Source organism: Brachionichthys hirsutus, chromosome 8 (genome assembly GCF_040956055.1).
Source record: "Brachionichthys hirsutus isolate HB-005 chromosome 8, CSIRO-AGI_Bhir_v1, whole genome shotgun sequence".
NCBI classification, from domain to species: Eukaryota; Metazoa; Chordata; class Actinopteri; order Lophiiformes; family Brachionichthyidae; genus Brachionichthys; species Brachionichthys hirsutus.
The window spans coordinates 10,335,470-10,346,985 of NC_090904.1; the positions used below are offsets into that span (position 1 = coordinate 10,335,470).

The 11,516-nt window shown below is 48.1% G+C and overlaps 1 protein-coding gene across 1 annotated transcript; it reads left to right on the forward strand.

Annotated features, from left to right (window-relative positions):
- Positions 1–169: 169 nt before the first annotated feature.
- p3h1 (prolyl 3-hydroxylase 1) lies at positions 170–7,854 on the forward strand. The gene is made up of 15 exons (XM_068742539.1): positions 170–661; positions 1,368–1,520; positions 1,680–1,869; positions 1,957–2,088; positions 2,265–2,404; positions 3,485–3,574; positions 3,650–3,702; positions 3,804–3,931; positions 4,488–4,615; positions 4,713–4,808; positions 4,889–5,039; positions 5,902–6,019; positions 6,112–6,187; positions 6,268–6,408; positions 7,075–7,854. Exons 1-15 carry the CDS (start codon positions 200–202, stop codon positions 7,528–7,530), a joined length of 2,514 nt encoding a protein of 837 aa, XP_068598640.1. The 5' UTR covers positions 170–199; the 3' UTR covers positions 7,531–7,854.
- The last annotated feature ends 3,662 nt before the right edge of the window (positions 7,855–11,516 follow it).

Consider the following 11,516-nt stretch of genomic DNA (forward strand, 5'->3'; position numbering starts at 1 on the left):
AAACACATAATTAACAGTATATTTTGACAATGAACCTTAAGCTCCTTCTGACTGGGGGTGTCTGGGGGTGTCACCGGGGGCTCCGGTTGCTCAGACCCCACCTCCTGCAGTGACAGACGGGGAAGGTAGTTCCGCTCGTCGGCCTCTCTCCAGTCTGCTGTGGCCGCCTACAGTCGCTGCAGAGCCCGGCAGTAACACCATGGAGCCCCGCCATGCCTTCTTCTTTTTACGCGTCTTCCTCCCGCTGTGCGTTTCGGCCAGTGACCTGAGCGGCCACTTCGTTTTGGAGCCTTATGATTTGCTCTTCGACTCGGCGGTGGAAGCCTACTATAAGGGGGACTGGTTGTCGGTCATCCTGAACATGGAGAAAGCGCTGAAGAACAAAGCCACAGTGCGCAGGGCGAAGGCTCAGTGCCGGCTGAGCTGCGCCAACCACACCGCGTTCGGCGACCAACTGCCCGGCTTGGGGGTTCCTATTCCGGGGGTCGGGTCTCTGGAGGACCTGGGCTTCTTCCAGAACATCCTGAAACGTGCGGACTGCGTGAACTCCTGCGAAATGGAGAAGTTGGGATCTCCAAGTCTGCACCACGTCACGAACGACGTGCAGCTCGAGTTCAGCAAGAGGACCCCGTATAATTACCTACAAGTGGCCTACTTTAAGGTAAATGGAGCTCCTGCAGGATTAATGTCGGATCCGAGCTGAAGACTGAAGTCACTGCTCACCCGCTGCGAAACGCGTAATTTACGCGTCATGCGTAAAATACGCTTCCCCCCCCCCCCAGCTATACACATACATAAACTTTTATACACATACTTAAACAAAGTGATTTTATCTTTGTTTTTGCGATGGGTGTTGTAAATACCACCCCCCCCCCCCCCCCCCTCCCTAACAACCCCCCCAAACTGTAGCAGCCATGCCACGTCTTAAGGTGGCGTCAGCTTCTGTGGAGTGAAGTCTGACGTTATGACGTCGAAATGTTGGGATCCAAAGGTTTAAACTTTAAAGTGACACTCTTTACATCTGGTCGTCAAGGGAACGGTTTCACGTTCATCCATGCGTGGCAGAACTCGAAAGCAACGCCACGAACAAAAGTGGTGCGGAATTCTAATCTGTTCGGAAAAGTCACAATTGAAATAGCAGAAATCTCAACTCCAACCTCACTGTGTCTTCTATAATATAATAATTCTATAATAAGTCGTAACACACGCGCTATGGCGTATTAAGTTAGACAGGCGGGGATTGCTCTGGATGCTCACGAACGTTAGTGCGCCTTGTAGGAAAACCCCCAGTTTTGAAGTAAAGGTGATTTTCCACCGCTTACTTCGGTCAAAGAGCGGGAGCTGAACCCCGGTGTGATTTCTTTCAGATCAATAAGTTGAACAAAGCCGTTGCTGCTGCCAACACCTTCTTCCAGGCCAACCCGGATCACATAGAGATGAGGCAGAACCTGGACTATTACGGGATGATGGCAGGAGTGCAGGAAGAGGACTTCAAAGACTTGGAGGCGAGGACGCACATGGTGAGAGTCCTCCTCCGGTCGGTTTACATCCTGTAAGCCAAGCAGCCCGTCATTATTATTAAAAATGGATTGTTTCTGAGTAAAGGATTCTTCCAATGCAGCAACAGATACTACTACTACTACTACTACAGTACCTTTGGCTTGTCCCTGTTTCCTCAGGCGGAGTTCCTGCTTGGGAAGAGCTACTACAGCGACGACTCCTTCGGCCTGGCGGCCGAGCACTTCGAGGCGGCCGTAGACGAGTACTTTACCGCCAACGCGGAGTGCAGAGCGCTCTGCGAGGGTGCCTATAAATACGACGGATACAACTACATGGAGTACAGCGCTGACCTGTTCCAGACCATAACAGGTGAGACGGTCCGTCCTCGGAGTGTCTGGCAGGGAGCGCTCGGTCGAACCTTCATCCCTTTCCTTCGCCTTACCGCGTCTGTGTCAGATCACTACCTGCAGGTGCTGAACTGCCAGCAGCACTGCGCAGTCGAGCTGGCCTCGAACGCCGGCAAAGACAAACCCTTCGAGGACTTCCTCCCCTCGCATTTCAACTACCTGCAGTTCTCCTACTACAACAGTGAGTCCCGAACACGACTCGGTAGCAGAAACATCGAGCCGCCGTTGAGCGCTTTTGTCTAAGACATCAAACAGCTGCTTCCTGATTGGTGCTTGACGATAAATCTTATCAGAATTCATGGTATCTCTTAAGAACAGCTGTTGACCGTCCTGTTTCTGCTCCCTTCCCCCCTCCAGGTGAGAAGTATGAGCCGGCCATCGAGTGCGCCAACACCTACCTGCTGTTCCACCCTAACGACGAGGTGATGAAGCAGAACCTGGCCTATTACTCCGCCATCCTGGGAGAAGACAAAGCAAAGGCCATATCAGCCAGAGGGGTACGGTCGATCCAACGCCGAAGCTTTCATCCAAAGCGCCTTTCCAGTGCTCTTATTTTATTTCAATCCTAAACCATCAGCAGTAAATCAGCCTGCAAAGCATGTGGTGGGAGGAAAATAGCCCCCATTAGTATTCAAGTGTACTCAAGGGGTGCAAAAGAGGCATTAAAGAGTACTCAAAAGCACTTAAACACTTACGACTATGTAAAGAAGTGATAAGATTTTCACTGCCTCAGGCAGTAAATGTCCATTCTATGCAGTATTTGTAGCCTCATAGAGACGTTGATGAGAGGCAGTAATTTGAGAATTCTGTGCTTAGTTATGGGATAAAAACACTCAAAATAAATTACACAAATTACAGATTTCTCACCCCAAAAACGTGCGTGCATTTACAGTTATTGGTTATTGTGTTCATAATGAGTATTAAGCTAATTGAAAACACAAAGTGTATTGCTTTTTAATTCACCAACAGCGCATTTAGCCCCTTCCTGTTATTCAGTGCATCTTATTGGATGACTTTCACCAGTGATGTGTCCGAAGGCGCCAATTGGGAAAGCATAGGTGTGACTCGTCACAATAACAATGGCTGGATTCCATTTCGCTGCTTCGGTTTCAGGGCCCTGCTGTGTTATTAGTAACACGTGTGCTTTGTGCTTTATGGCAAGCCTTAATGTCTGCTGTTTAAAGGCACCTCTGAGGCTTTACCCTGTTGGGGGGCCTGTAATTACCAAATGGCAGCCAGAGGGCCATGTTCGGCCCACTGAGGTTTCCCATCCGGCCTCCAGAATATCAGTGGTTTCAGAAAATAAGCACATCAAATGCTACTAAGCAAGCAAAATCATAATAATTCACAGGAAGGAGAGGAATCCTGAAATTAACTTTAGACTTGCCTCAGGTCATTTTGATTTTCTTCGTCGCTCAAGTCTCTAATATTTTCGTTTGTCTCCTGAGAGCGTTTTCTCATAGTTTTCATTTTGGACTCTGTTCATACGGTTTGATAAGAACAACATTTGTTTTGCTTTGAGTGTGCCATTTTCCCCAAAACCAGAGATGACCTTTTGCTCCGTTGGTGACATTTAGGTGGTGAAACAGTACATCCAGCGGTCCCTAATGGAAAAAGAGCTGCTCTACTTTGGATACGAAGCCTTCGGCATCACCTTTGTCGATCCAGTGAGTGAATAAAACGTTTGTTATCCATCATGCTTTGTTTATTTCTGTTTTTGACTTTGTGGTCTTACTTACCAGGACCTCTGGACCCCTGAAGATGCCATGCCTAAGAAACTAAGAGAGAAGCAGAAGTAAGACTGAAGACATCGCCTTGCTCAAAGGCAGTTCTGCACCTCAGTAATGAGTGTATCTGTACTTTGTATCCGTCATTCTATCTCTGTGTGTGCCTCAGAGCTGACAGAGAGACTGCAGCAAGGATCACAGAGGAAATAGGAAACCTAATGAAGGAAATTGAAACTCTGGTTGAGGAGAAGAAGAGGGATCCCTCAGATGTGTCCACGATCCCTGGGCCACAGGAAGGTAAAGGTAGAAGCGTGGCTTCAGATGGTCCTCACTTACCGCTGTACTCCTTTAACGACGGCTCGGAGTTACGATGGGGTTTCTGGAAATTTCAAAGTATGTGTTTATCGACAAGGAATCGCCGTTACGGCGAGCGGAATGCACTGGCAGCAGAGTTGTGAGTGAGTACCGTATTTTCCAGACTATAAGTCGCACCTAAGTATAAGTCGCAGGACTATGAAAAAAAAAGTGTGACTTACAGTCCGGAAAATACGGTACGTATACACTGTAAATATAAATGGCCTACACGTATGCAAATATAAGATTTATTTTTACTTGTGGGTTATGGGTGTTGCTGGAGACTATCCCAGCTTTTCTTTGTGCGAGAGGAGGGGTATACCCTGGAAGTGTCGCCAGCGCATCGTGGGCTAATTTGTTTTGACCACACAAAATGTCAGCCAAATTGTCAATCAACGTTTAACGACAAAATCGTTTAGCGACGGGGTCTTCGGAACGTTGTTAAGTGAGGACCGGCTGTACAATCGCCCACCTGAGTTTCCTGATCTTGGTCGTCTAGGCGTCACTCTGCTGCCTGACGGCATCAAGGTGACCATGACGGCCCAGCAGCTGAACGGAACCCAGCGGGTCCTGTTGGATGGAGTGATCGGCGAGGATGAGTGCAGGGAGCTGCAGCGACTCTCCAATGTGAGTTAGCGGAAGGATTTGTGTTGAGGACAGCTTTGCGCTGCTTGTTTAAGCGCATCAGACCATCATGACGGTCGATGTTGTGCCCCTTTCCCAGGCAGCCGCTCTGAAAGGCGACGGCTACAGCGGGAAAGCCTCTCCTCACTCCCCCAGCGAGACGTTCCAGGGGTTGACTGTCCTGAAGGCGGTGAAGGTCTGTAGTCCTGCTCCCCAAAATGCGAACGATCCAGTTCAAAGACGTCGACACGCGGTGGTTTCGTTCTGTGGTTGCAGCTCGGGCAGGAGGGGAAGGTTCCACTGAAGAGCACTCGACTCTTCCTCGACCTCAGCGACAAGGTGAGGACGATGGTGGCGTCGTACTTCCAACTGGACGCTCCGCTTTACTTCTCCTACTCCCACCTGGTGTGTCGCTCCGCCATCAGTGGTAAGTGAGGCGGGGACAGCTTGCTGCTGTTGTTGCTCGTCCAAGTTCTGTTTGTCCATCCATAAAATGGTCAGTCACATCTTTCATAACGTAGGAAAAGCTCTTCCCTTCAATTCAATTCAAAAATATTTTCTTATATTCACAAATTTAAAAACAACATGAACTCATTATTTTCACCAGATAAATGAAAGTAAAGGGAAAAGTTGCTCTTTCTGCACAATCAGTTTATAAAGTCTGTAATGAATTACCTCAGCTTTTCTCAAGACATTATAAGATAAACATAAATTAGCATATAGAGGTTATTCATTTCTTTTTTATTTTAGAGATACAGGTACAGTAATTAATTCCATGATATTAGTAGTACTGCAGTATTGCTGTCCTAGATTAGCTGGTGGTGCTAGTTATTGGCTTTTGCCAAAAAGCTGTTTTGCAAAAACATTTTATTGAGCAATTCATATTTTTTATGTTGCAAAATTAATCTACATTACTTAAATGTATGTTTTGTGTGTGTCTTTGAATCTGTAGGTCTATTTCAAGTGATAGCAAAGAACGTCCGCCTTTGGAGCCTCGTACCTGATGTACCCGCCTCTGCTTTAGTTTCTGAATGTTAACCAGTTAGCTGCTAAATGCTGTTTGTCTGCGTATTTAGTGATCAGTATGTATAAAGGAGCTTATTTGGGGCCTTTAAAACAGCTGCTTACAGTCTGTGGAGGTGAAAGATGCCCGAGAACTGGGAGCTAATTTTCAAATGCACTTTTATTTCATGCAGGTTTAGTTTTGGTAAATCACTCCAGCTGGCTGCAGTGCGGTCGTCCCGGCGGGTGATGCTCTGTAACGTCTCTCTGGACGGTTGTCTTTTCAGAGAAGCAGGAGGACCGTGAGGACCTGAGTCATCCCGTCCATGCCGACAACTGTCTCCTGGTGTCTGAGATGAACGAGTGTGTGAAGGAACCTCCTGCATACACACACAGGGACTACAGGTGAGCACACACACACACACACACACACAAGTACACAAGAGTCTGTCCTCAAACCGGACACCTACATACCCTCCTCATGTTCTCCGCTGCAGCGCCGTCCTGTATCTGAACAAAGACTTTGACGGAGGGGATTTCTTCTTCACTGAGCTGGATGCTAAAACAGTAACCGTAAGTTTTCACATTTCCTGTCCATGGTCTTTGGAGCAAAGTTGAAATGATGCATGTTTAATATCGTTGCACCTCCACAGGCCGAGGTGCGTCCAGAGTGTGGCCGTGTGATTGGGTTCGGGGCGGGGAAGGAAAACCCTCACGGCGTCAGAGCTGTCACCCAGGGTCAGAGGTGCGCCGTGGCGCTGTGGTTCACGCTGGATCCAGCCCATGAGGAAAAGGTATGGACGATATCTGTGGAGAATCAGCAAAAGGACGAATCGCTCTGCAGCATCAGAGCCTCTGTTATTATAAATATAAGAAACTTAAAGGGAAGGGTTATTCCTTTTGAAAGCGAGTCCCCGTCCATAAAATGACGGGGTAACTGCCCTTCTGGGGTTTATTTTTCCTTCTCTTTCCCTTTAGCTCAGCAGATTTTTGAGGAAAAGTCTAAATCGTAGATTTCTCCATGCCGTAATGCAGCAAGATCCGAGACACGGACACCATTTTCATATTCGGCGATTATTTGTCTCTTCAATTCAACAGTCGTTTTCACTACTTTGCATTTCTTTGGATCCATAACTAAGAGCTAAAGAGAATAAAGCAAAAAAAAAAAAAAACATGCACACGCAGTGAAAAGTCTTTCTCCGACTCAAACTGAACCTACCCGGGTAGACTCCGCCTTCGTTTGCGTGTCTTCGGTTTGCCTCGGCTCCACCGTGTTTTTGAACTCCGAACATTTTCCGACTTCTGAGGCATTTTAAACTCTATTTTCTTTGGTCAAATACAGAGTTGTTTGACTACAGAGGTTCCACTGTACTCACATTTGCATGCAGTGTAATTATTTACCACTCTTTGCCTTACAGTGATGACTTTATTCAACAAATGTTCCATTCTTTGCTCTGCAGGACAGAATCCAAGCTCAGGAAATGCTGACAATGTTTTCTACCCCCGTGAATGAAGAATTCATCAAGAAAGAGGCGACCGAGCCCAAAGTGACGACGTCAGATCCTCCTCCTCCAAACCATCAGGTAAAATCCGGTGACATTCAGGAGGATAAACCAGAGGAGACGCAGGCCGACAAACCGGCCGACTCGCCGAAGGACAAAGCCAAGGCGAAACCGTTCGGCAAAACAAAAACCAAAGCAGCTCCGAAGAATAAGACCAAAGGTGGAAACCAGGCAAAGAAAAAAACAGCAGGCAAAGTCAAACCCGCTGCTAAAAAAGACGGGAAGCAGACGCAAACTAAGCAGGCCGACAAAAAGAACGCAAAGTCAGCTGCGAAAAAGGCAGTAAAATCGGACGGCAAGAAGGACTCGGGGAAAGTTGAAACGGAACCACAGAACGGCAGGGAGGAACTTTGATCCGGCGGCAGCGGGGACTGTCTATGTGCTATTTTCTACTATTTTGTGGGCGGGTGGATGAGAAAGAGAGAAATCACAAGTTCGTCAAACTTAATTTGTTGTTTTCGTGAATTGGCGACGATGAAACAATGGGATGATGTCAACAGAGCCAGAGGAGCGTCAAGGGTCGCTTCGCCGCAGTCCTCACTGAAATCGTTACCTGAGTATTTGTCTTGTTTGATGACAATCTGCTAGAGGTCCAAAATGAGCTGGTCCAAATCATTTCAGTCCTCAGCCTGTCTTATTTTAATTTGTTAATTTTGACGTGGGTTGAAGACTAAGGGAAGGGGGCGAGGCGCGGCGGGGGGGGGGGGGGGGGGGGCGTGGTCAAACTGTTTGAATCCATAAAATAAAGGCGACTTTTCTAAGACCGTGTTGGGATTTCATGACGCAGTACCTCGAGCCGACACTAGGTGTCAGCATGGAAGCACCGTTCAGTAATTCGTCACACTCCACAGAAAAACAACTCCTCAGGTGAGCCTGAAGATGAAGTCCAGCCGCTGTCCTGCTGTGATTTGGTTTCAAACGGAATACAGTAATTCAAGGTCCGGGCGCTCGTTGTTCTCCTCGACCCTTTTCATCATAAATCCACGAGGAAGACGAACACGTCCAAACCGGGGACACATGAGCTCTTTGTGTAAATTATATATTAGGAAGCCTCCTAATCAAGTTTTCTCCACGTAGCCGCGATAAAAAAGGAATTAGACTGGCAATTCCGCATCACAGTGCTGCCAAGTAAAAGTAATTTAGCTGCTAATTTGTTGGTCTTTGCACCAAAATGTCCATTTAACGCCGTTCAAAGAAAATGTGCACTATATATTAAGACCAGTCCTCTTTTGCAGCAGCATTCCAATTGGCTTTGAAGTGATCCGGAGAGATGGAGCATTGCTACCACGCTCACGTTTGGACATTAAGCGTCGAGCTACTTGACATGCGGCGCAGGTTGTGAAGCCTCATCAATGCAAATTGTGATTTGTAGTTCCAGGAGGCTATAAATAAAACTGACGTGACATTGAGTATCCAGTTATCTTAAATTAGCTCCGGCTAAAGGTGACAAGAACTTCCTGGAGTCGGCTGCCAGACAGAAAACCAACTCCTAACTCCACGTCCGAGTTAAGAAATCCAGCGGGTCTTCTTGCTATGGCTGGTTCCACGCTGTGAAACACACACACACACACACACACACACACACCCTACATGGACACACACATTAACAAACATGGGTCCAGTTGAAGCACCATCCTGATATACCCCTATGCTTTAATGATCAGTGTGTGTGTGTGTCAGTGCTTTCTTTGTATCTTCTTACTGTTGTTAGTTTGAAAGACGCACGCACACACACACACACAGGCCACTTTGTTTGTGCCCTTGTGTCCGAAGGATTAGCCCATTGTTTCTCTGAATGAGAGTGGGAGTGGGTGGTTGGTGGGGGGGGGGGGGGGGGTGTCTTACAGTGGACAACGGAAGGTCTGGTCTGTGATTGGTACAGCTGTCTCCGACTCCTCTGCTGTTCAATACATTTTCATAGGTATCGAAAGTTACTCCTCCTTTCACGCTGCGTTCTGTTTCCCGTGCGTCGGGCCTGCGTGGTTTGTCCCTGTTTCCGTGGCGACGTGGCAGGCATGGAGACAGGGGCGGCAGGTCGGGGTGAGGCGCAGTGGGACGCAGGACTGAGATTAACTGTGACTGTGACTCCGGAGAGAGGAGAATGAAACAGCAGGCTAGGGAGGACTGCCCCCCCCCTCCTCGCTGCTCCTCCGACTCCCAGCAGCTCATCCAAAGGAAACTTTTCATTGTCCAACATTTTGGCTGCAACTTTCAAGATTAGCCTTTCACTTATCTCCGTAAACCCTTGCTCAGCGCTCTGGGAGACGTGTGTGTGTGTGTGTGTGTGTGTGTGTGAGTGTGTAGGTGTGTGTGTGTGCGACCAACAGAACTCCTGAGGGTGTTACTTTGAGGAGATTTGTGCGTTTTGAACCAGGAGAAGCAGAATTTCGTTTGGGAACGTTGGACCGGTCCGGCGTGAGGAGTTCACCCGGCCTCCCCCGCGCTGTGAGGCGTCCCAGTACGAGGAGGTCAAACTGTGGCTGCCGGTCCCATTGTCCATCTCAGCGCCGTCCGGCCTCTCGTCTAAAACCAAACCTTGTGTTAGCGGGACAGAGGGCGGCATTGTCCCGGTGGCCGTTCGGACGGATGCCTGACCCATGACTTCAGCCCCTCCATGAAACATCTCCTTATTCAGGGCTCAGGGCCGTGCCGGTCGGGGAATGGGACCGCAGGGAAGCTCCGGTGACCTTTAGACGTACAGATATGAATTTAACAAATCATACGATAGATTTTTAAAGTCATTTCCTGTTTGTTTATGCCGTAAAACGATTTCACTAATAAACTGTTCATACTTTCTTCCATCAGGATGATACGGCACAAGGATCCTAGAACAATCAAAATCACACACGCCTTTTTATCTGATATATATTTACCAGTAAAGTTATCCAAAAGGCCAAAGGACAACAGCGATATATGTGCCGACGCCGTGGCGAGAAATCGCCGCCGAGCGTTGCAGGCGAGGATCTGGTTAAAGTCATTTATACAACAAGGAATGATGTTGAACGCTTGTCTGGCGCCGAGCGGAGCAGCTAAGGGGCGTGAATAAACTACAACTAATGGGAAAACGACATTTTTATTGGGCCTCATAAAGCTGGATGTAGAGATAATGATCCATTATGAATTCCATGCATCACATGAATGCATTTCAGTGTGAGGGAAAGCAGAGGTCCGGCTGTGTGTGTGTGTGTGTGTGTGTGTGTGTGTGGAGGGTTCATACGCTAAGTGCTACCATGCATGAAACCTTTTAGGAGGCATTAGCGTCTCTTTGGGGGCGAGGTGCTATTCCAGGGAGGTTAAAGTCTGTGTTGATATTTCCCGTTACTCCTCCCAGGCGCCGTTCCCTCCTACCTTTACCTTCCCGTCCGAATCTTCAGCGCTCAGCGTGTCGGCAACTGGCCGGCACCCATAGGCCCCTTCCCGGGAGACTCTCTGAGGACCTTTTGTCCCGTCAGATGAAGACGGCGAGGGCAGCCTCGGTGATGCTTGGCTCGCGGCCACCCCTCACTGAGAGACAGATGGGAAAACAAAGTTGGTGGGAGGAGAAGGAGTTGGAGGAGGAGGAGAGGATTTGAAGAGTACAAAGTCAGTAAAGGGGAAATAAAAGCAGGAGGACAAACGACAGAACAAAGCGTGAGAGGAGGAGTTTTATACGCGACCAAAAGGTGCAGGAGTCGATGGGAAGAGAGGAAACAGAGGAAGTGAACGAAACGGAGTGGGAAGCTTTTACTTTTTACTAGCTAGCAGGTACATGACAGATTTTTAGAGTTGCAGCCAAAAAGTGGCAAAGAGTGTGTGAGAAAGGTTTTACCCAAACAGTGAGCTCATCACGCCCACATTTATCCACATTTACACTTTCCAGCACTCGCTATAAAGGTCGCTCTTTTTTTCTTAATGTAATAAATCCAGTTGTACTTATTGGAAATCACCTTCATCCATCTCTTGGTATCTTTGACAAAGATTTGAACGCTCTCTGTTGGAGATTTCTGGGAGATCTACTTTTATTCTGCTCGAGGCTCCGGCTATTCTATTAACCTTTCATCACGTGCTTCCGGCGCACGACGGAGCATCCGAACAAGGATTGCATGGGGAACGGTTTTTGCTTTCTGCCTGGTGACTCGTATTCCGGAAGACGAGGAGCCGAGATTGTGGGTTAACCCGAGAGGGGTTCTTAAACTGTTCTGAAGCACAAACAAAACTGGGCTGCTACTTGTTTTTGTTGTTGAAGTTTGCATCCACGATTAAAGGCGGGGCGGTGATGCCATGAGGAAGCGGGAGCTGAGGAGGAGGCGTAGTGTGCGAGGATGAGGAGGAGACTGAAGGGCACCCGGAAGGCGTGTCTT